The sequence below is a fragment of the Vigna radiata genome, chromosome 2 (assembly GCF_000741045.1).
Source record: "Vigna radiata var. radiata cultivar VC1973A chromosome 2, Vradiata_ver6, whole genome shotgun sequence".
Classification (NCBI taxonomy): domain Eukaryota; kingdom Viridiplantae; phylum Streptophyta; class Magnoliopsida; order Fabales; family Fabaceae; genus Vigna; species Vigna radiata.
This window is the reverse complement of record NC_028352.1, coordinates 10,086,712-10,113,431: the sequence shown is the minus strand read 5'-3', so window position 1 is coordinate 10,113,431 and position 26,720 is coordinate 10,086,712. Positions and strand designations below refer to the sequence as shown.

The following is a 26,720-nucleotide window of genomic DNA, read 5'->3' as shown; positions in this document are numbered from 1 at the left end:
ATTACTCTTTGATGAATTATTTTTCATTTGAATCGATTAAAATGCGTTTTCATTGAGTTTTTGTGCAGTTTTGTTCATGTCCTTAGGCAGCGTTCTTGGANGGCGATTTCTTGCGTTTTGCACTCCTCCAATTCCCTCCATTACATTATCAAAACCGTCCAATACAAAATAAGAACATACAATCCATTCTCTTCAACTAAAATATAAAGTTGTAAACTCGAATCACCATGACCTAGGAGCAACTCGAGAGGCCTCAAGCGGAGAAAGATCCTATCAAATACGGCGACATTTTAGACGTCTGATCTACAAGTCTGACGTCTATATAGACGTCTCACCTATATAGTCTGATGTCTATTGGGACGTCGGTTGTGTGCAAAACCGACGTCTATATAGACGTCTGTCATTACCTGACTGATGCAAAGTAACGTCACTGGATTAGACGTCGAGTTCGAAACTGACGTCAAAAGCCCAAAATAACTGACGTTAATCAGCGTTTTTCCACTAGTGCCAAAAAATCATGTTGAACATGAAAAATATATTATTCCTTTATAATATATTATTAAACTTTCGATATAGGTCAACCTATCTCGACCTTAAGTCAAATAAACTAGGATTGGACTTGAGTTTGGACATACCGATCTCGATCTTTGGCCCAAGCTGATCCATCTTGAATTTTAGCATAGGTCATCCTGGGATGACCTTCGGTATGAGTTAGACTAACTTGACCAAATTTCAGTTGAAAATGTCTTAGTTGAATTCGACTAAACTTTGATTAGTGACTAATTTGTCAAAATTCGGTCAAGGCCAACTTAACACAATTCAATTAAATTTTAATAGGGCGAATTTAGCTGAATTTTGCAAAATCTCGACCTCAATCGAAGTTTGGAAGAATTCGATTAATCCTTACCAAAATTTGGCTTAATGAGGCTTATTCGATCGAGTCGATCTTTGAAGAAATTTGGCTAAGTTTGTTCATGTTGACCCTGGCCTAATTCGGCGAGTAGGCCCCGATGAAATTTCCCCCAATCGGCCTCGATTGAAATTCGGAGGAATTGTTTGATTTAGCCACATTAGCATTGTTAAAACTTGATCGAGTTCAGCTACATTAGCAGTGGTAGAAATTCACCTGAATTTAGAGTATTTGGCCCTCGCCGAATTTGGTAGGTCAGAATCGCCTTAATTTCGCTAATTCCTTCAACTTTGGCCAAGTTTTCCCAACTAACATTCGACCAAGTCATCCTAATTCAAAATTCAGTTGAATTCGACTAAGTCAACCCATCAAGAAAATCGACCATGGCCAACCCATCACGACAATCGGTCCAGGTTAGTGAGTCTCGACCAACACCTCTGGTCCACCCTTCTTTGACCTTCAGCCAAACTTGGTCTATCTTGATCTTCGGCTCATGCCGGTCCATCTCAACCTTTTACCCTAGTTGGTTCGTCTTAGCCCTCATCCAAACTCAAGCAGTCTTAGCATCGATCTCGGGCTAGCCTATATCAACAATTGGCATAAATTGAATGATCTAGACCCATCGGCCCGAGTTGGCCCGTCTGAACCTTCAGTTTGAGTTGACTCATCTACACCTTCTATTTGGGTGAGTGCGTCTATACCTTATGTTCGAGCTGGATTGTTTTTTCCTACAGTAAAGGTTATCCCATCTCGACCTTAAGGTCGGGCTAGCCCATCTCCAACTTTGGCTGAGTTGACCCATATTTCCAATTAACTTATTTCTACTTTCAGCAAAAAATGACTAATGTTGATCTTTGGTTGAGACTCAAAGTATTATTTTTAAAAATTAATTAAAGTCTTTTAGTTGGACCAACCACCTTAGCCTTGATCCTAACTCACTTGAGAAAGGGATTTGGGGATTGAAGTTTTTGTTTTGGCCCCTCATTTGGACACCCTAAAAGTGGGCTTAATGAATGTGGTCTAGGTCATTTACCAAATTGACACCTTTAAGTGTGGATAAAGGAAGGAGTGTCGGTAAAAGAGGTAAATGTGAATGAACTTACCTTATTTCTTTTGGTTTGATTTCAATAAACAAGTTCAATAAGAAGGATATTCTACTTGAGCAAAAATTGAAACTAGTTGAGCAAAAGTCACGTGTCCTTAAAGCTATTTGTCAAAATTATTAGGGCTATGTTGATAATGGAATTGTTGTGTACAATATTTTGAATTTATAAGCGTAAACTATTCCAAAACAACTAAAGTTTAAAAACAGATAGATTATATCAATTAGTGTCGAAATTGATGTAGTATGGAACTTTCTACATCATTTATGTGCTAAATCAATATGGAAAGTCTTAAACATAACATTGATTCTTTAGATAACCAAAATTGTATGCCATGTACTAATAAAAGAGAAAACACACATTTTTCACATTTCACGTTGATTTTGTTACTAAAGCATTTTTAAATAAGCTCGTGTTAGGAATCACTATGAACTTTAACGTCTGAACTATGTTGATACTTCAAAGTCCATTAATCATTTGCAATCACTTGAAAATGTACTAAAATAAAAAAAGTAAAAAAGTTAATGAGTAAAGCATGAGAGACAATGATAAAAAATTACACTTCACAAAACATAACAAACTATACCTATTATGAACAAAACCTAAATAAATATAAGGTAAAACATGAAACTGCTTATATTGTTCTGCATGAATAAAAGTCAAATTAACTAAATTATCAACAAATAATTTTCTTCACGAAAAAACATGAAAAACTTTAAATTACATATGCTTACATCGACACCATCTCCCTCTAAGGCTTTTAAGGAACTATTTGTTGATCCAAGTAACCATGGTAAGCTAAAGTAGAATTACTCTCTAACCAAAACCTCTGAGAGTCCTCCCTTCAAGTGTGATCTAAAGCATAAGCGATTCCTATAAACTCAACATAAATAGAAGTTTACATCTCTATAAAAGTTAAAATTAATCACATGTTTATCCTTTCTCTAAAAATATGAGCACATGTAGCTAAAGTTTGACAATCACTAGTTGCACCACCAAATTTCACCTTAGGCCAATTAGGAGATGAAACTTGTCATATTATATCCGTAAATGGAAACCAACATATTCTCCATAGTTTAAATTTTGAAAAATTTTAACACAAAAAAATCAGAGACAATATTACTCATATGCTTCTTAGATTTATTCTCAGTCATCAACTCCTCATTTTGAAAAACATTAGAAATAAAAACAATTAGAACCTAAAATCTACTATGGTTTCTTATCCTCCAAATCAAATAGATAACTATAGTAATGACAATCACTTTAATCACTTTAAAAAAAGGACTACAGATAGATTTCATAAAATGAAAAACCAAATTGTTGAGAAAAACTATAAATTCTGAAAACTTCTTTCAACCATTCCTATCCCGTATAACAAAAAAATGTCAAATAACGAATAAGAGAAAAATTCAACATTATTCTTACATAAAGAGCACATAAAATATAAACTCACCCATTTTTTGAACCTTTAAATCAATAGATAAATGATCGTATAAGAGCTTTCAAATAATCAAAATTTTAACCAATAACATAATATTTAACCAAATTAAATTCTTTTAATCCACATTTGGTAGATTGATTAAAATTAAAATAAAAGTTAGATGCAAATATAAGTATTTCAATTAGTATTCTAACAAAGGTTTAAACTATAAAAGCATCAACGACACCTTCTAGTAATTTGTCTTAAAAACAATAATTTTGAATTGAAAACATAAGAGTCTAAGCATCTAAGCATAAACTCATAGTAAATTATGATTGATGATAAGTAATTTCTAAACTCTATAATCGTAAAGAATTTAACTAAAGGATATTATTACTTTTACAACTTACATATCATCTTTACAAAATTATTTTCATTCATTAATTTATGTCAGAGAGAAGGAATAATTTCACAACGAAACAAGTAAAGATATTAAAAGGTATATAGACAAATAAATTATTAGAAGTTAGAAGTAGATAAATCATAGTTTTCTTTATGTTTAAATAGGATTTTTGATTCCATATACAATATGAATAATAGTTATGGTTTTATGCTGATTTATGAATGTTTTTAACTTTTAAACTATATTATTGTTTGCATAATACTGCTTTTAATTGTACATGCTCGGAATAACCTAAAAATAGGTATTAGAAAAAATTAACATCTCTATTGATTATTGGAATAATAGATAATAGATATTGAAAATATTTGAAATTTCACATGAATTATGCTAATAATATTGAATATACTAACCTTTTATGTCGGTAAGAGTATAATCAATATGAAATCTCCAATTTCTACGCTAAAATTCAAACTAACATTGAATTCTTTTCACTTTCAATATTTCTTCTTACCCGATATCAACATTTCTATAACGCGCGTTGAACATAGGAAAGGTAATAGCGGAGATTTATATTTGTGTAAGATTAACAAGTTAGTTAAGAAAAAACTTTTTCTAAAATAATTGACTTATTGAAATTTATAAATAATTTTATTAAATATTTAAATAATAGCTTAACAATCCTATATATCAAATTTTAAGCAAATAAAAAATACTTTAGTTACATAATGTTAACATCCACTTATATTTTTATAAAACTTGTTATATTGGATTTGTTTAGTGAAGCACCAAATAATTTCAAAATTATTATTATTATTATTATAATTATTATTATATATAATTTCATGTACTTATAAAAATTTTCAATTTAACACTAAAATTAATGTAGTTTATATAGTAAATTATAATTTACTCAATAAAAGTTTCTTTTTCTTACATGTTAGAGAGCAAATGAAAAAGTAACATGTTATCTTATAAACTATACTATTTATATTATTATTTGAGTCTTTTATCTTGGTGCATCTAGACCATATCTACTACACTATAGTACTTGCTATACATCATATAAGAGTTCGTTGTTACATATATGCTGTTCAACATAGATTGCTCTCAAGGAGGTGCTGTGGATGAGCAAATATTGAGGATTATGAAGAGTATAACGATTAAACTATAAGAGGTCATAAAGCTAATATCTTACCTTTTTGTGAGCTCGTGCAGGTGACGACATACTTCGAGGGGAAAATATAAAATTTATATGTTGTTATTTTTTAATCAGATTTAAAGTTTCACTTAGGTGATTACAGTTGATTGGTAAACAACATGAATAGGACTTATCATGTTGTATTTAAGTTCTATATTTTGTCATTATGTTGAGTTACATTGTTCATGAATTGCAGGTTTTCTGGAAACAATAAAGGAGTTTATTGGAACAGGATCAAAATATAACACTTACAAAAAAAAAATACCATGGTTTTTTAGGAATAGAATTACTCATTCTGCCCACAATGTAACACTTTTCATCAAAATAAACTGGTATGGTTTGCCCCAAAAAAAAAACAGTAAGAAAGAAGAAAAAACAAACAGTTATCATATTCGAACAGCCCCCAGACATCATAAACTGGACAAAAACTTTCAGGTTCAGTACAAAGGAGCGAGAAATTCACATAAGTATGAAATTTCATAAAGTTCTTCCCAAGAATATGCACTGATAGGATCTGTGTTTTGCTCCATAAAGTCAGCAAAGTTATCAGTAGCCAAATTCCCATTACTGGCTGCTTCAGGTTCTAGTTCAGATATCATGCACAGAGCATCTCTCAATGATGTGTGCTGGGGCGATGGAAAATCACTGTCAGGAGTTTGGGAAGTAGCTAGGCAACTGTTCTGGAAACTGCTTGCAACAACTTCCCCAGATTCCTCTTGAATGGATTCTACTAGGGAGTGCTGTTTTGAGGTGGAGGCTTCAACTTTTTCATTTGTTTCTGAATTGTGTTGAAAGCGCTTCTTAAGATGTGCATGCCAGTGATTTTTTATCTCGTTATCTGATCTTCCAGGTAAGTGGGAGGCAATCACTGACCACCTTCAAGTAAAGGGAGTTGATATAAATAAACACTATGGTTTATATTCACATGCAGTGAAATAAATTATATGATGTAACTTGCGCAAAAGTCCATGTAATAATATAAGTGCATCACATATCATATATATGATAAGTTAATCGATTGATATTTATGATAGTCCTCTGAAAAATCATATGCAGCATGACCTTTTATCAGTTTAAAGGTGAATAGAAATTAAACTCATGTAACAATCATGTAATCTTGCTGTGCGTATACCTGTTTCCATGAATTTGGTGCAGTTTGATAATTATCTCTTCTTCTTCATAAGTGTAGTTCCCTCTTTTGATGCCTGGCCTTAGGTAATTCATCCACCTCAATCTGCAGCTCTTTCCACACCTATAAAGACCTGAAAACATGTTGCACAGTTATATTGAATCCAAACAGTAGAGAATATGACTCAATTTTCCTTTTTGGTGCCTGACCTAATGATGAATATGTTGAGAGTGATAAATTTCCCCTCAAATTAAGATAAATAAGCCATGGATCATGTTTATACTTGCCACACTGATGTGAAAACTTAACATGAAATTAGTATTCATTCCCGAAGGTAGAAAACTGATGCAGTTGTATTACCAGCAAACTTAGGCAATTGGCGCCAATTCTTGTAGCCATGTGTAGTAACATAAGAAATCAACTTCCAATCTTCTTCTGGTGTCCATGTTCCTTTTCTCAGTCCACTTTTGTCACAGTAAGGGGTTCTCACCATCTTTCTCAACCTATCAAACTCTCTCTCTCTCTCACTATATATGTAACAACACTCTCAAGGTATCGTTGTTGATTCTGTGTAGGTTTGTGTGTGAGAGAGAGACACTTGAGAAAGAAGAGAGTTTGGCGAAAGACACTTTCCCTTTATATACCATGAGAATGCGTGCAAGGAAGAGTGATGCATTGCATACATGATTGTTTTCATTCTAATAAACTAAGAAAATTGGTAACTATGGTCTTAAAATATTACTATAACTGCAATTTGTAGTCCAATTTTGATTATTTTACTTCTAATTTACACTCAAACAAAACACATCCTGCTTCTATTTCGTACAGTTGATAAAAGGGTTGAGATTATTCAACAGAATAAGTGACATCTAACATTTTTCTTTGTCCGTGTGAAAAAACCTTACACGGTTGTCGTTCAGAGAGGTAGCAGTTCAATTATTAAAAATAGAAAACTTTCATGGAAATAATGCTTTTTAATTACTGCACTAATGGAATCTTTCTTATTCTCTAGTATTGTATTCATTATTCTTTTGCGAATTTTTTAGGTGATGTGGAAATGAAAAACGGTAAAATAAAAAATCAAGAAAACTTTCAATATATTCTATAAAAAAAATTATATGATTTTTAATATAAAAAATACTTTTTAAATTTCTGCATAAGTGTTCTCAATGCATTGGTGATCACGACCCTTAAATAAAGTATACTAGGAAATGAAACCTAAGAAGAATGAATCAAATTAGGAAATAGTGACCCAAGTTTTGTCGTATAATTGGAAACTTGAAGCCACCTTCCTTGGTTCGAAGGGGTCGTTACCCAACCACTTAGTTGAATGTTCTTCCTCGCTTTATAGATTAGATTTCAATAAAATCGCGTATCATATTCAACTAATAGGTTTTTGGATAGATTGCAGTATCTTATAATAATTATAATATAAATTTTCTTGTAATAACACAAAAGCTAATGAATTCCATGCATCTAGATTATTCTTTAGTCAGCAGAGCGTGTGCATGAAACTATTGAAATTGTGCTTAGCAAGAAAACAGGAGGAATAAGTGGAAATCTAAAATTTCTTATCTAGAAATAACATAATAAAATTATATATATGCAAGAGGTATCTATATAAAAAAAAAACAAACACTTTTTTTTTAAAAAAAGAAAAAACAGAGAAAGAAATACTATGATAATAACTGACAAAAATAAAACAGATTCTTGTATAAAATATTGTTATTTATTTACTGGATTTGTAAAATGATATTTTTTAAAATTGATGATAAAATTATACATATAAATTATGTAACAAAGGCATCTCATCGTTATATCAATCGGTATAATATGTGCTAATAAAGTTCAAATATTTTGGAGTCAAATTTATAGTTGTAAGCAGCATACTACATGTTGAGAATTTTTATACATTTACATCTATATATATATATATATATATATATATATATATATATATATAAAATATTGAATTTCAATATATATAAGTTTATTCTTTTCCATTAGTTGAAAAATAGTCTTTATATATAGGAAGTCTTCTTATTTTATAGGCTTTGACTCCTGAAAGTGTGAAAACATCCTCGTATGTGGAACAAGGATGTTCTCCTTTTCACTCTTCATTCTAAATAAGAGGAAATTAACTTGTGAATCGCCCAGCTTGTAACCTTAATCAAGAGGGTTTAGTTGGATGCATGTTGGTTTTGGTTTGCATTTAATCAGTTTTTGACATGTTTTTTTCTTCTTTAACATAATTATTTTTTCTTCTGTTTTCATTTTAATATTATCAATATTCAAAGAACAAAATTCTTGTAAATTTCTGAAATAAGGAAACATGAATTAAGAGCAATTAGATAATTAACTTTCCAAATTTTACGCGCTCCGATGTACTAAACACTTACTTCCAAACTCAAGTGAGGTCACTTGCACAATATAATATGATTTTGTTTAAATCAAAACTATACAAGAATTAATTAATATATTACTAGGTCCCATGCATGCAGAAAATTAGTCACTTTCTAGAAATGGACCTTACATAATTAGGGTACAACTATCTTCTCTTCCATATTAATATACGATCAAAATTAATCAACTTTATTCTAATTAAGAAAGCTAGTTAATGTTATTTAAGTTTAGTAATCATAATTAAAAAAAATCTTAAAGTTTTCTTTGTTAAGTTTGATATAAAAAATGTATAAAAAATTACTGAAAATATAATTATAATTAGTTAAAAGATATGTGTAGGATGGTAGTATTATATAAGATAAAATAGTTAATTTTTTTCTTGAATTTATAATTTTTTTTCTTATAATTGAGTCTTGAATAATATTTTTCAATGTTAGAAATAGGAGTGACAATGAGTTTAGTGTATCTATCAAATTTATTGGTGCATCCCAGCCTCCAATTTTTTTTTTATTTTTTATTTTTTATTTTTTTTTAATGTGTTCCAGAATAATAGGGTGCAGGGATATTATGTTGCAGGAAGTAATAGCCGTAGATTGACCCACCTTGCATAATAGTGGGTTTGTAGACTTGTGGATGGATCAACATAAATTAAAAAATATTTTCAAAATTATAATATTTTTTTAATTTTTTAATTTTAAATTTGAGAATCTTATAAAACTAATGTTTATAAAGTTCGAATACATGCATAACAATTTACAAATAATACTTAAAAACTAATGATTTATTTTTTATTACAAGTAAAGAAAAATAATACAGTCATGCCACTGTTTTTTTTATAGCGGTGGCAGATCAGTCCTATAAGAAATTAACTTATAACTGAAAAAAAGAATCAATTTAAAGTTAATTATAAATCCATAGTACTGATTAAAAAAAAGTTAATTATAAATCCATTAGTTCATTTTTATTTTTTATTTTTGAATATCCCTTATTTATACTTGGTATGTCAAAACTCAAAATTAGTCGTTGCAAGTTAAGTTTACCTATGAGATTCATTCACGAAATAAGAAAATCACGAAACACTCAAAGTGATTACGATCCATTAAATCTTGGCAAATTCAGTTGACTTTTTAATATTTTTTAATTAGTTGATGATGTACATTAAATTCATAAAAAATAAACTTACATTTAAAATTATGAATGAAATAACCTCAACCAAACCCTAATATGTGTTTTGGTATTTGCATTGTTGTTGCTATTAATATTATTTTATCTTGTTTACAAACAAAGTAAAATTACAGTTTTCTATGTACAGAAGTCTCAAAGTTTCACACACATGAAAATATTAGAGTCAAAGTTATACTTTTCTAAATGAATTTTATAAAACATTGCATGGTCTTTTAATAATATATAACATTAGTTGTGTACTATATAATAATCTTTTTGATTAAAAGATGACGAAATCTTTGGAAAATTTGGTGGTAAAATACGTGTTTGAATTTGCACCTAAAGTATCTAATATCATCAACATGTAATTAACTAGCTTCCTGTATTTTAAGGTTCTTATATTTACTTTCATTCTGGGATTACCGGTTTAGTTTTGTATTCTTTATGATAAGTATTTATAGTTGAACCATTTATAATAAATGATACTTAAATAACTTATAGTATTATTAAAATAATATGATAGTTTTAAAAATACTAAAAGTAAAAATAAAAATATCATTTTATTTTCAATATACAAAATAAACATAAGATTCTGAATAACAGATATCATAGTCTATATTAATAACTTATAATATTATCCACTGACAAGAACAAATTTCCCTACAAAATAAATAAAAAATGATAAATTTATATAAAATTATATGGATGTAAGACATAAAAAATATAAACTGATATAAATGACTAAAGTATATATATACGTCGTAGAACAACAAATAATTATTTCAACATGTAAATATTAACAAATATAAAGTTGTATTTATTTATTTCAATTTTTTTTAAATTAAATATTAAAACTATAATGAATTTCTTTTGAAATCAGCTATTCAATAGTATGTCACTATCCTCTATATCTATAATTATACATAAAGAGGATACACTTTTCGGTATCTTCTTCTTCTTCTTTTTTTAATTTTATTCTCTTTATTACTATTTTAATAATTTTAGTTTTATGATTTTACTAACTACTTTTTTTTAATTTAAATAATTATTTATTATAAAAAAAATTATTTACACTTTTATCATTTTAATAACCACTTTTTCAAATTTAAATAATTACTCATAATAAAAGAATTATCTACACAATATTCTTTATAATATTTTTGTTTCAATAACTAAAATTTATTTTATTTATAGTTATATTTATAACTATAGTGTTCTTTCTTGTTTTTCTAGTTTTAGTCTTTTAATTACTATTTTTAAAATTTAAATAATAGATACCTATTTTATTAATATTAATATTCTATAAATGTTTTTTTAAGTTCAAAATTAAATATCATTTTTAATAAATATAATTAATTATTATTTTAAAACATTTTTTTCGTATGAAATAAAAAAAATTAAGTGAATTAATTTAGTGTAAGGTTATACATTTTATTTGTGTTCAGAAAAAATATATCTATTTGTTTTCAACTGGGTAAAGATGAAGATTGTAGTGATTAGAGGTTGAAAAAAAAGTATACAACTTGCAAGTCAATAAAAATTGTAGCATAAAAGTCGGGGAGGAAGAGTTTCTATAAGTATGTTTAAAAAAATTTATCCATAGTTTGTTCAAAAATGAAAAGAAAAATGAAATCAATTTCTTCATAAATTAGTTTATACACAATTTACAAATAAATTTATTTTAATTTTTAAAGAAATACATTCATCTTTTCCCTAATTTATTTTCCAAACATATCCTTTAGTAATGTCCTCTAGAAAGTGAAAAAAAAAAAAAAGTTATTTGGTATCTGCCACTTGTAATATTGTTTTAGAACATATCCATTTGATTATAAGAAAACTGTTGAAAGTCCGAACTGGTCTGTCTAGGTGTATATGATGTCATGATATGTTAGAATATGTTTATGAAGCTAGGTTTTCTCATTCTTTACTGCCCACAAACTTGGAAAGTTTTCATGCTCTTACACACACATATTCTAGAGAGCTTGGGACAAAAAGACAAGCATTCTCGAATTTTAAGTAACTTACTATAACAACGTTGACCAACATAAGTACAAGTTCGTTGTACTGTTGTCATTGCTGATGCATTTTCTTTTCTAAATGGAGACTAATCGTAAACAAGGTTGCATAACCCATGAGTTGGTTTTTCTTCTTTTTAATGAAACATCATAATCTCCCGTGATGTTATCATGTTAAAAATTAAAACAGAGAAATTTCCGTTTAAGTTCTTGAAATGTTTTTATGGTTTTTGATCCCAACAAAAAAAAAAACATATATTATAATTTAGAAGTTTGTATGTATTTTTTCGTTGAGGTTAGTAAATGTTCAATACAGAAATATTTTTTTTACATATTAGATAAAATTACATGGATAAAAAATATCTTACGTGAAAGCCATTAGTGCAGTAAAGGGAAACGACGGTTATTTTCGTCTATACAAAACAATTGATGAATCGAGGTATATACACACAAGGTAAAAATGGGTAGACTTTTATCTCGATTCAAATGCAATTGAGAAAATAGAGGGTATTTAATATAATTTTTTTAATTTTTTTCCTACGAGGTCTATTGCCTTGATTCCTTTGAATCAAAACAATAGAGAAGGGGGTCTTGATTATGGCCAGAACCGATGCCATAGACCCCATACGGCCTAGTTATGGTCACAACCGATGCCTATTTTAGGTTTTTTTTTTTTAAAAGACAAGTATGTTTCTGAAACAATCTCTATTACAAAAACATATTATAGATACAAAAATTGTCCAAAACAATCCAGAAGCGTGTTTTCAATGAAAATTATACTAAATCATAAATCAATTCAATGTTAATAGAATTGTAACCGTAAATCAATTTAGAATCATAAATTAATCCAATGTACAAAGTTAACTTACTATATCCTAATATCTACATACTATTATAGAGTTGAATTACATATTTGGCAAGTGTTTTCCTTATGTATTTAAGGGACTTCTTGAGAATTGATATAGTAGAATTGAATCTCTACACAAGACACAATGATTTCAAATAATGTATATGCATTCTAAACTATAGAGAAAAAAATTCAATAAAACCAAATGTTACCATTTCCCATCCACTTGTAACAAGGACACAAATAATGGTCATCATCCAATACATTACGTAATAACCACACTCATATGACCCACTTTGTCTATTACACTACAATATATTATCATAATTATAAAATGTTAAGGAACATCACTGAAATGGTACAAAATGCAACAAAGTAAGGACTAAAATACCAAATCTTAAGGTACAACCATGCAAGCTTTTTAGCTTTAGCAATTGATCTCTTGGACAACATCGTATGTGTTGCAAGGGAACTATTAAAAAAATGACTTTAGCATGCATTTATATAAGAAAGAAAGTCCAAACGTTGAGGTTCTTACCAATCTACTACTTGTTTGAGAGGGTTGGGAAGAGACTTGTTCAATGAACAAAACCATACAGCAGTGTTCTTCGGTATGGAAACCACAAGTAGCTACCAATGGTGCCTGAAATTGGTAATAACTTAATTGTTCTATACTAAAATCACAAATGAAACTTTAAAGTTAACAAACTTCACATACCCAACTATATAAGGGATAAAATATTACTCCTCCATTGCAAAACAACTAGTGATGTATGATTATATGTCATCAAATTTATTTCCTTTGTGGGTCAATGAACCCATATACATCATTGAACCCCATGTTGTTAGTTACACCAAATATATACACCTCAGTTCTCTGACTAACCGAGGTACGTAGTATCCCCTTCTAAACTTGTCATGTCAGAGAAGTTGATGAGTTGCAAAGGGATTCTCTACAAACTTTATGTCTTGGTTCTCTGACCAATCGAGGCAGTATGTCTTCCTCGAAAAGGTTCTCAAAAGAAAACTCTATTCTATAGGGGGACACATGGGATTTTACAGGGTTTTTTACCTTGGTTGCTTCATAACCGAGGTAATAGAGCCTATTTTTCCTCAGTCCTCCTTGAACTGAGGCCTATAAGTTCACTAAAATTACAAAAATACACCACATTTTCTTATGTTTCAGTTTTTTGGCAACCGAAGCGTATTACGCGCGTTAGAATCCTCATTATGCTTTAATGAACATTCAATATTTTTAAATAACTTCAATAAAAACAACTTAGTTTTACTAACTTCTTTTCTATATAGGTAAAATTAAGTTTGTGAAATATAAGTAAAAGATTATAAATCAAGAAAATAAGATCAATTTTAGATAGGAAACAATAACTCAAAATCTACAGAAGAAAAAGTGATTGTTAAATTTTTAAAATAAAAATGTTAAAAATAAACTTTGGGTGTCCATATTTACATGATATTGATAAATAGAGTGGTAACAAAAGACAACTTAAATAATAGAAGTGTGTAAATAGGTAACATTGTGTTCTATGTGCGGAAGTTGAAGAATTAATGAATCATTTATTTTCTTACTTGTGCAATATTTATAAAGCTTATAATTCACGTGCTTGTTGGATGAAAATTGTCACAACTTTAGCAAAATTTGATAAGTTTTACAATTATTGATTTACACAACAAAAATTAGTGTTGCCAAATGGATTGAAATTTGTGAGCCAACCCAGTTCATTATGGGTTCGGGCCGGGTTGAGTTGAAAAAAAATGAAATTTTGATAGGGTCAATTTTGAACCCGGTCCACTAAGAACCTGACTCACCCGAGTTGAACCCGTGGTGAGCCGGGTTGGTTCACCAATCCACTTAATTTTACTTTTTGTGTTTGTTCTTGGATTATATTTGGAATTTAAGATGATTTTGCATTATATTTGACTTGTATTATATTTTTTTTAATTTTCTTTAGAGTTTAACAACATTTTGGATTTAAATTTATTTAGATTTGAATTAGAAAAAAAATTGTTACTTTTTTAATTGAAAACAAAATTTGTAATTAAGTGAACTAGTGAACCAATCTGTTTAACCCACCAACCTGTGGTGAGCCAAGTACGGTTCAAAATTTTTTGACTCAGTAATAAGTGTACGAGTTGGGTTGGCTCACTAAGTTGCCAACCTTTGGTGCGTTGGGTCGAAGTCGAACCGGATGGTCCATTTTGATAGCACTAACAAAAATATAATATAATTTGGAGAAGTACATGAATAATCCACTAATTATGAATAATCCCCTTATTTAGATTTAGAATATATGAAACCAAAAAAATATAGGTATATTAAATAATAGAAAATATATGGAATAAATATCTTTAATTTAGCATAATTAATTATAAGAGCGTGATTAGTGAAAAAACTTCTTAAGTCTTTTAATTTTATCATAAAGAAGGGTTTAAGTGATAAAAAATCTTTAAGAGATACGAATTTGAAGACAAATCTTATATATGTCTTATTTTGTATTCTTTTCTAATTTTTTTTTATTGCGTCTTTTGAAGATTCAAATTCACGAAAATTTATATTTTTTTTTGGACATAATCGTATCATTATATCTTAGAAGGTGAAGCATAAAACTCTAAACATTTAAAAAAAATTAGGAAGTTAAACTTCAAGAGAAATATTTATAGCCAATTGAAACTTAAGTATAGAGGAAGAGGATTTGTAATAGAGAGAACGTGACTCATTTGGGCTTCAAGATCTCTACTCTAAAGCGTGAATGTCATCTGGTTATTTTGGTTGTATACGTAATATCTATTTATTATATTTTTTTTATCTTTATAACATTAGTAAAAATGTAATGGACTCATATATGGTATCAACTTTAGATCAAGGGGAATGATATTATTTTGAAACATAAATCTTTTTGCATATGGTATGCGTTTGCAAAATTTTGTTAATAGATTTTAATCGTGTAAAAATTATAATCATGTAGTTTGTATACTCAGTCAATAGAGTTTATGCTAATGGTTATGTACATGGAAGATTTATTATTTGGTGATCATGTTAGGATGTATGTTGGTAAGTTAAGCATAAAGGAAATATTTTTAGATTTCGTTAATGGCACAAGGTTTGCCCTTATTTTAAGTTTCGAATGTAACAACACCCTCCCCTCTTCTTTTCTTTTATAATTCTTTTCTATCAATAATTCTCTCTCTCTTCTTTATACTTTTCTTCCTTTATATCTTATATTTTCCAAAGTATTTTCACACCTTGTTGTAATTGAAGGACTAAAAATCAATTTAACTAATTAAATTTTCAAATAAAGTAATTTCTTATTTACTCCAAATATTTTTTATTATCTTCTTTTTCTTATGATTTTGTCATCAATATTGGTTGTGTCCGTTAAGAAGAGTGATCCTATCAACATAGATAAGTTCATACTACAATTTGGTTATGTTTGAATAGTACTTTGCTATAAGTCTCCTTTTTAATGTTTATCTTTCATCATTTTGTCTTACTTAATCTTTTATGCATACTCAAGAGGTAAAAGAAAAATTACTCTAACTTCACTCACTGCCTAATTGTAAAATAAATTTATTTTGAGTTCATTCGTTACATAATTATCATAATTGTTAAATAAATTTATTTTGAGTTCATTCATTACATAATTATCATAATTGTTGTTATTGATCACTCAAATAATCTCAAATAATGTAGATATTCAACCTCAATCAATTGTTGACCCATATTCCAATTCTTGTTTTTACATACAATATAAGTCTTAGAAAACTTCTACTCATTATCAATGGACATCTACATTGTTTGTTTAGCCTTAAAGTTATAATTATGTCGTTGATTTTTCTATTTTGTGTTCTTCTCAACTTCAAAGTTTATTCATCGCACCTAGTGTAACATCTCCACCACTCTATTTTTTATGATACAAAGAAATCACTTAGAGTTGCTCCAAGCTTGGGAAACATTTTCTTTCATAATTGTTCAAATTCTTTTATTTTCAACTCAACATTTTCCTATAAAAAATCACTTCAAACATGTCATGAATTGATACCTTTTATAACATTATCCTTCATTTTCTAGGCATTGCAGTGATACTTTCAACAATATCAACTCAACATAAGATACTTTGCATGGAATGAATTTTTGTCCACCTTCATTGATGCGTCAGGCTTTTAACCTTAATAGTTCCATTATCTGTTGAATAAAATTCTTAAAATGTATGAATTATTAGTTCAATAATCATAAAAATTTTGATATTTGTAATGATTTCTGCATTTTCTTTATTCTAAAATAGGTAATTTACTATTTTCACTTAATTTAATTTGTTTATCTTTTACGAAAATATCAAAATATCTATTTTCTTAAATTACATCGAAATTATATATATGATATTTTGTCTCCAGTTTTCCCTCGTTGCAATAACACATACACAACATTGTAATTTTGTCAATAGGTTGTGTTAGAATTAATTGACGAGTTAATTTAATAATGTAACTCATTTGAAATATTACGATGGACCCAAATGTTATTTAATAAGATATAGACACATATTGGTTATTATAAGTTACTCATTTTAGATGTTTCCTTTTTACATGGGCGATGCATGTTTAATAAAAAGTAGATTAAGTACATGTTTCCATATGCATACAGCAAAAAGATTACCTATTTCCAGCTCCAGTTCCTGGTCTTCATCGTCCCCTTCTTCAATAGCTGAACCATTTTCCAATGCCTCATCAACTTTAGCATACCTTTTAAGAAATTCTTCTCTTGTTTCTTCATATTCCTCGGTCCCATTTAAGCAAACAAACCAACCAAAAAGAGAAAATGAGGAAGAGAACATTTTAATCACCTGTGGGCAAAGAGATGCATATTGATATGCTATAAAGTACAAATAATAATAAAAAAATGAGATATATGAGGAGTGCTAGCAACGCTTTATCGTTATCAAATTCAGGAAAAGGTGCAAAAACTTTTAAAAGGACAATATATATTAAAAGGGTTAAATACTGTAAACAATACAATATTCATTTTGACACTAATAAGAATAATTGTCATTTCAAATTTAATCCAGCAGTTGTGGAGAAGTGTCAAATGTTGTAGTTATCCTTCACAAAAATCTCCCCTTTCAGATTACTCATTTAGGGAAATCAGGAAACATAACATTGTCATGACCGATGAACCAAAACAGATGTCGCACCTTAAATAGAATTTGACATCCGTTGACGGAAGCTCATATATGTTTAAGGGTTTCTACATTAATTTAGGATCGATTAGTTATCTTGACACAGTGCACCTTCACTCCTTTGCACCTTCAAACACCATCGAGACCTTCAAGTACCATCGAGACTGAACTTTGTCACCATAAAACAATTCCTTCCACCACCACTCTACAACCTCTCACTCACCACACCCTCACACCAAAAAGAGAGGAGAAAGAATTCGCACAATAAAAGAGTAACAATGAGAACACGAAGTAGAACGTAAAAGAGGATGAAGAAGTGTGTACTGCATGCGCATAGAAGATTAGAGTGGGTAAAAATTATAAAATATTAATCCTAAAAGTAAAATTTTAGTGAAGGATGAAATAGAAATAGAAATATGGAGTGATGGGTAAAAGAGGAAGGGGGAGGTGGAGGGAGCAAGCGGTGGTGATGGAGGGAGCAACACCCAAAGAAAATAGGTCATTTCTTCCTGCACCCATTAATTTTGAAACTTCCCCCTTTATCCTTATGAAATAATATTAAAACAGAAATAAAAAAACAAAACCTTTTTCTTCTTTTTTTTCTTCTTCCCAATTAATTGCACCTTCACATTGCACTTCATCACTTCATTTTATTTTCCCTTGTTTTTGTTCTTCTTCTTGTTCTTTTATGTCAACAAGAAGTGATGGTTTTTCAGCAAAGAAGACATATTGTAAAAAAATTTTAACCATTTAATCATTTTGGTAGTTTTTCGATAGGGTTGGCACATCTCCGATAAAGGTTGTATAGGGTTGATTAGGGTTTTTTTTAATTTTTGAAGTTGGCAATTTAGAATGCATCAAACTGGAATGACCAATCCAAAATGCATTATCGAATTTAGAAGTGTATTTCAAATTATTCCATCTGAAACATAATAGTGGATTATAGTGACCAATCCAGAATACAATCCTAGATCTGGTAGCACATTTTGGAGTTGTCATTCCAGAACCCACCACTATATTTCGAATTGAAAAATCTGAAATGCACTCTCAAATCGATAATGCATTTCAAATTGGTCATTCCATAACACACTGCAATACTTAGTTGTTGCCAAAGCATAGGCTACTCAGGTTTAATCGCGTCAACATTAAAGGAAAGTAGTTCTTAAAAATGAGAGCTATAACAAGTATGAAAGAACATGACTTATTGTATTACCTGTACACAATAGATTTAAAAATAAACATGCTCCATGAAGAACGATAAAACAAGGAAGTCAGTCATCATCAGTATCATTTGTGGATGCATGTTCTCCTGGTAGTGTTGCTCATCTCTTGGGTGTCATGCTACCATAAACATACACATTTATCATCAAAGGAGAGGATGCAATAATTAATTGGGGGCTTGGAACCAGAAAACCACTACAGGTGCAAAAGGGGATCATTATTATGTTACAAAATGTGTAATCCGATGTGCAATCAAAACTGAAAATCATGGCAATTCGATTCCTTTGCTAACAAGTGCTCCACGTTTGCATATTACATAACAATTGGATTCCTTAAATATATTGAAGGAGGAAGATGAAGCATGGGAGCTTTTTCCACCCTCCTCCATGGACGCTTCCTACTTTCTATAATGTTGTGACCACTTACTCTAGCGAGTTTGCACGTCGTCGTCAAATTGTTGCTCATGACCTCATACCTCTTTGTCTCTAGCCAAGCATTGTCGTTGAGTCTCTCCATTTTCACGAGGGGGTTTCCATTCTTCTTCCCTTCCAAATCGTGACAAAACGTAACAACCATGCCATTGCGTTGTGCCACCCTCGTCACCTCCTTAGTCACTATTATTGTAATTTGAAGTATACAAATATCTATATGCCTCTTGAATTTCCCTAAGTAAAGTCTAGAATATCTAGAAAATCTTAATTAGTGAAGGATGTAGCAAAGCTCCTAGAAAATAGTTTATAGTTTATAGTTTAATTAGAAAAGCTCCTAGAAAATAGTTTATATCTCTCCATTAGCACTTATAAATATCCCATTGTACGTGGCATTCGCAAACAAGTAAATTTGAGTTCTCTCTTCTAATTCTCACCTCTTCCTCTAACAAAGTGGTATCAAGAGCTAGGTTTGATCTAGAGAGTTGAGAGAGAAAGAAAACAAAGAAAGTTAAGAGATGGAATGCAATATGTATATTATCTTCCAATTTCCTCATCTTACAAATGATGATTATGAAAAATGGTTTCTTCACATGAAAGTTTTGCTAGGCTTTTAAGGTTTCTGAGAGATTGTACAAATAGGCTATGAGGAGCCACAAGACTGTGGAAGCTTATCACGAGTGGAAATGGAGACTTTATTTAAGACAAGGAAAAAGGATAAACAAGCCTTTACTTTCATTAATCATTGTTTGGATGACCACATATTTGAGAAAGTTGCCTATGCTACTATGTCAAAGGAAGCTTAAGAGATCTTAGAAAAATCCCTTCAAGGTGTCAACAAAGTGAAGAAGATAAGGCTTCAATCACTAAGGAGTGACTTTGAAGCTTTGAAGATGAAGGAATCTAAACAATTTCGAATTACTACTCAAGAGAAAAGGTGATTGTGATCCAATCGAAGAGATATAAAGATAAAATAGAATATGTTCGTGTGATAAAGAAGATCCTTAGTTCCTTAACTCCAATTTTTTATTATGTAGTATGTATGATTGAGGAGTCTAAAGATCTTGACTCCATGAGCCTTGAAAAAGGTTCTTTACCAGCTCATGAAGAAATAATAAAGAGGAGACAAGAAGCACCATTGGAGCAAGCCCTTAATGTTCAACCTTCTTTGACGAATAATGGAGGATTTAGGAGTTAACTAGGACGTGGACAAGGAATAGGACATGGTCATGGACAAGGAGAAAGAGAACATGCTCATTCACATAGAGGAAAACAAAATGGTAACAATGAAGAAAAAATTTATTCATCATCAAGAGCCAATGGAAGAGCTAGAGGAAGAGATCGTGCCTATCTGAAAATGAAAGGATGTATAAGAAATCTAAAGTTGAATGTTACAATTGCCATAAGCTTGGTCATTTCTCTTGGGAGTATTTTCTCATTAACATGGAGGAAAAAGTTAATCTTATTCATGAAAAGAAGAGTCAACATTGTTATTAACACTAAAAGGTGAAGCTAAGGATGTCACTTGTTTGTGGTACTTGGACAATGGTGTTAGAAATCACATGTGTGGATATAAGGAGAAGTTCATGGAGCTTGGTGGAAAAGGTAAAATCCTAATCTCGTCAAAGATGGTAGTCATAAGTTAATCAATGATGTTTATTATGTATCTAAATTAAAATGCAATGTTTTGAGTTTAGGTCAACTTCTTGAAAAAAAAAATTGTAGTGAAAAAATTTGTGTCGGTCGAACTGACACTAACATTTAATACACTATAAAAAGTATAAAAAAAAATGGTTATTGTTTCGGGTCTCCGAGTCTTCCTCTACAATTTGGGGATCTTCCTCAGTTGTCCGCTTCCTCTGATCGCTAACCTTCTGTTCCAACCGTCCGGGTACCTGNTAAAANCACTCCGACGCTCAAGTCAACTTTCAGTATTGTTCGTAGAGATAGAAAGAGAAAGTTGTCAGGAAGCATAAATGCACCATCAAAACCTCACCTACTGTTACCTTTGACCTGTATATATAGTTTTTCAAGATGGGCCGAAGATTAATCTTTCTTAATCACGGCCCAATACCGGGCCCAATGTTGTTAATCCCACTTAACTTACCGTTGATTACTAACCTGATCCTTTCCCGTTCCGTCCGTACGTTGTGCCCGGACGAAATCTGAAGTGTAGAGGCTTCGTTACCAGAATGAATTGCCCGAGCACTATCATGATCTTAAGGACCGGACGACACTCATGGTACGGAGATCGGGCGGACCGGACGTCCTTGATCGTGTTCATGGTTTGCTGGCGATGTTCCCCGGTTGTACCGGGCCGGACGTCCTTCCTAGTACAGAGGCCCCCCAAGCCTGAAGTGACGCAGTCACTGAAAGGCTGGAAGTGGGGTGAGACGGTTGTGACGCAGTAACTGAGGCTGGAAGTGGGGTGAGACGGTTGCGCTTTTTGAGGGTGGAGTTAGGCGGGAAGGGACACGTGTCCTCCTGTCATTGATCAGGTTCCGAGGTAGAGCGAACCGTCGCGAATCTGGGCCGTTGGCGTGATTTGGATCTGACGGTGGATAACGTACCAGGGTGTTCAAAAATAGGCTATAAATAGGGGTAGGGTAAGGGTTACTGTCCACTCTTTATTTCTCTCTTTTTACTGCTTCAGAGTTTTGATCTCCAGGTAATAAATGGCCGCAGTTAGTGTGTACTCATCGGAGGAGTCGTCGGGTCGCGGTGGCGGAGGCATGGTGCGAAGGGCGGGTGATCCTGTGGAAAGGGAACAGGTGGAGGTTAGGGTCGCGGATGCTTCGTCTCCAAGTTCGGTTTCTTCCTCGTTTCTGGACGCGCGCCCTGCTGAGAGCTCGGTTCCGCCCTCTCCTGAGGGGGATAGGCTCATCAATGGTTATGGCATATTTCTTCTCAAGGGCGGGGTGCGGATTGATCGCGAATTGGCTGAACCGGCCGGTAGATGGCCTCGTATTCGGGGTTATCGGTGGGCCTCCCCGGAGGTGGGTGAGTTCACCTCAGACTTTGGGACTCATGATGAGTTGTCGTGGTGGGCGAACCGGTCGTACGTCGCTCGCGACGTTGAGGACGCCCAGTTATTCTGTCTCGGCGTCAGTCATCCTAACGAGCGCGTATATCACGGGAAGGGTTCCAGCACTGAGGATTTCTTTTTCGTGTATACGTACGTGTTTAAGCAAATGTAAGTTAGGGTGCCCTTCACGGAATTTCAAGCCTCCGTCCTAAAAGAGTTAAGAGTTGCCCCGACCCAACTTCATCCGAACGGATGGGCGGCCATGCAAGCCTTTACTTCCTTGTGCGCGGCGGTTGGTGTAGCTCCTATGGTTCGGGTATTTCTGCACTACTTCAATGTTCGGCCTTCTCCTCGACGAGGATGGGTGTCTTTATCTTCTGTACATGATCGTACTCTTTTCAAGCCGTTTTCGGATTCTTTCAAAAATTTCAAGACTAAGTATTTCAAAATAATTATCAAGGAATCCGGCAAGTCGGAATTCTTTGACGCTAATGGCACCCCTCGGTTCCCCTTTTATTGGACGGAGGATCCTCCCAAAATAAAGGCGTATGGCGTGAATCGCCTTAATAATTTGGAGCGCGACGCCGTTCGGATCATAAAGGATCTGCCCCGCCGCCTCAACGCCCGCGGCTTCGTCGACTGCCTCAAATACGAGGACTATGACAAAATTGCCTTTGGTATGCTTATGGCCGGTTTGGCTTTTTTAAGTTCCTTTTTGACTTATCTAAATTCTTGTCTTCTTTTCAGGTTATATGTCGCTACCGGAACCTCGTCAATCCGGATGGCTTGCGTCCACTCAACGACGCAAAGGAAGCACTTCGAAGAGCGTTGCTCCTCCGTCCGGAGCCTCTAGCCGGGCCACATCGACTGGGATTCCTACTGGGGTTCCCGTAACGGTTGCGGCGACTCCCGTGACTGTGGTTCAATCTGAGCTGGTGGCCGGCTCTGCTCCAGAGAAAACTCAACCGGATCCCGTCCTGGTGACTCTTGTTAATTCTTCTGAGTCGCCTCAAGATTCGACCGCCCCTTTGGAGCGGAAACGAAAATCGAAGGAGGGGGGAAAATCATCCTCCAAACGTCATCGACGTAGTGAGAGCTCTTCACTTCTTCCCTTGCCGGCCGGCGTTTTCGATATTGCCTTTGACGCAGCGTCGAGGGTAGAGTCTCGGCCAAGCGCCTCCCAACTTGCAGTCCTCGAATCATTGTCAGAGGAAGAATTACTCGGGGCGGCCGTGGAATTAATGAGCCGGGGTATTATGTTAGCTCGCAGGGCTCGCGAATCAAGCAAAGGCCGAGATGGTCGGGAGCTGTTGCGAGAGCTGGCGGACGAACAAAACGTGTCCGCTGGACTCCGCCGCCGCATTGAGGTGCTAGCTAAGGAGCACGAGCATTGTTCCGAAACGCATTCGAAGCTGCAGGCGGACCTGGAGGTCGCGAATACGAAATTGGCGGCTGCGAACAAGTCCCTGGCGGATGTGAAGTTGGTGGAAGACGGTTTGAAAGAGGATGTGGAGAAGGAGCGATTGGAGGTTCGTCGCTTGACTAAGAGGGGGGGTGAATTGGCCCAACAAAGCGAACGATTGTCCCAGGATCTGCTGAACGCCAATGCCGACACGAAACGCCTCGAATCCGAGCTGCAAAGTGCGAAGGAAGCCTTTGAGAGACTGGATGCTCAAGTGATCAACGAGCATGAAGAAGGGTTCAACAAGGCTTTGCGTCAAGTGCAATATTTGCTGAAGGTGGATCCGGTCGGCGTTGGGTTCGACCTGTATAAAGATGTTTATCGGGGTGAGATGCGTCCTGTGGAAGGGGTTTTGAACGAGGAAACTGTTGTTGGGATGGACGGGGGTCCGGTTGTCGAGGTTGACAAAGAGGCTTAATGTAGGTTTTTATATTGTTATTTTTTGGGTCCGTGAGGTCGACTGGCAAACACTTAGGCGTAGTTGTTGTTCGCTTGGTCGACCCGTCCGACTTTCATGGAATACTTTTTGTTATAATGAACTTATTTTACGTTTACTTGTCAATAGTTATTTCGTTCGTAATCGCCATTTTTTATTTATTTTGCGCTCTTATTGGCGCGTGTCGACGTGCTCAGAACGGCCTTTTTGCCGAGTCGGGTTTCCTGGGACGGATCCCTTAAAGCTGGCGGGACGGATCCCTGTTAGGGACGGATCCCTTAACTTGGCGGGACGGATCCCTTGACTTGGAATACAATCAAATTTGGCTGAAGATTTTCATTCAGAATTCATAGAAGAAATACATTGGTCGGATGTGACTAGCTAAAATAAAATTTTAAGTGTGTTGCATTCCATGTGTTGGGAAGGACTTTCCCATCCGGTCGGGCGAGGCGATATGCTCCATTTTTCAGCGTTGCGATGATCTTGAAAGGGCCTTCCCACTTTGCTGCTAACTTTCCATGTTGGGGGACACGCCTTGCTTCCCCAGCCTTCCGCCAGACGAGGTCGCCCTCTTGAAATTCTCGTGGGCGGACCTTAGTGTTATACCGGCGTTCTATCAATCGCCGACATGCCTCCGCTCTGAGTGCTGCCCGGTCTCGGCGCTCGTCAATGGTATCGAGCTCCACTCTTAGGACCTCGTCGTTGATCTGCATATCATCCATCCTTCTGCGCAATGACGGTTCTCCCAACTCCACCGGGAGCATAGCATCAACCCCATAGGTCAAGTTAAAGGGAGTTTCCCCGGTGGTTCCGTGTGGCATACATCTATACCCCCACAGCACTTCCGGGAGCTCTTCTACCCATGCCGACTTTTTGTCTCCCAACCTCTTCTTTAATTCTGACACTATGGTTTTATTAACGGCTTCAACCTGGTCGTTCGTCTGCGGATGTTCCACCGAACTAGTGAGGTGTTTGATGCCCAAGTTCGCATAGAATTCCTCCAATTTCTTATCGATGAACTGTCTGCTGTTGTCTGTTATTATGACCTTTGGAAGGCCGAATCTACATATTATCTTCCAACAGAATTTCTGAACCTGCATGGCAGTGATGGATGCCAGGGGTTCCGCCTCGACCCACTTGGTAAAGTAGTCCACTGCAACTAGAAGGAACCGCTTCTGTCCCTGGCCTTGAGGGAATGGTCCAACAATGTCCATGCCCCACTGGGCGAACGGCCATGGGGAGGTTATGGAATGAAGCGTATGAGGAGGAACTCGTGTGTCGTTGGCGTGTGCCTGGCAACTGAGGCATCGTTGCGTGAACGTTCGGGTATCATCTTCCATGGTCGGCCAGTAGTACCCGGCCTTTAGAATGCGTGCTTTCAGCGTTCTTCGTCCTGAGTGGAAGCCGCACACTCCATTATGGAGCTCGTCCATTACGTATTGAGCCTCCTCCTGTGATAGGCATTTTAGTAACGGAGTGGAGAAGCCCCTTTTGTATAAGTCGTCCCCAATAACTATAAACCGGGCGATCTTCTTTGAGTCGGACGAATTAACCGATTGTCCATCCTCCTGCTTCTTTATTAATCTTCTTATTTCGTCCCGCCAGTCGCTGTCGGTTGACGTTAGGGCGTAGCATTCTACAAATGGCTGAAGTAAGACCCGGCGGATAACGGTTGTGAGTTGGCCCTTCTCTTTGCCAGAGCTGAGCTTCGACAGCATGTCGGCCCGTGTATTCTGCTCTCAGGGGATATGCTGTATTTCCACCTTATCAAAGGTCGCCGCTAAAGATGATGCTTGGTGAAAGTACTTAAGTAAGTGGTCTTCTTTCACCTGAAATTCTCCATTCATTTGCCCCACGACCAGTTGCGAGTCTGTCCGGCACACCAGGTTTCGCGCTCCCATGTCCTTGGCGAGTCCCAATCCGGCCACCAATGCTTCATATTCGGCTTGATTGTTGGACACTTTAAACTTAAATACCAAGGAATATTCGAGTAGAAAACCGTTCGGTCCTTCCAGGACGATTCCTGCCCCGCTGTTCTGTCGCCCGGACGCTCCGTCGACATACAGACTCCACTGGTCACTTCCGGTTACGGGTAACTCCGCCACGAAATCGGCAAGATGCTGGCCTTTAATGGAGCCCCTTGGTTCGTATCGGAGGCCGCATTCCGATAATTCAACGGCCCATCCTACCATGCGTCCGGCCAGGTCGGGCTTCCTAAGTATTTTGGCCACCGGATGATTAGTTCTAACCACCACTTGGTGCCCTTGAAAATATTGGCGAAGCCTTCGGGAAGCATGGAGGAGTGCCAGAGCCACCTTTTCCACCTGCTGGTAACGGGTTTCTGTTTCCTGGAGTGTTCGGCTGACG

The 26,720-nt window shown here is 34.2% G+C and overlaps 1 protein-coding gene across 1 annotated transcript; it reads right to left on the bottom strand.

Moving 5' to 3' along the window:
• Positions 1–5,282: 5,282 nt before the first annotated feature.
• On the bottom strand, positions 5,283–6,294 carry LOC106780134 (transcription factor MYB13-like). Its single transcript, XM_022778602.1, has 2 exons — positions 6,167–6,294; positions 5,283–5,910 (listed from the first exon to the last, which is right to left on the bottom strand). The coding sequence occupies exons 1-2, from the start codon at positions 6,256–6,258 to the stop codon at positions 5,472–5,474; spliced, it is 531 nt and encodes a 176-aa protein (XP_022634323.1). The 5' UTR covers positions 6,259–6,294; the 3' UTR covers positions 5,283–5,471.
• Positions 6,295–26,720: the final 20,426 nt, after the last annotated feature.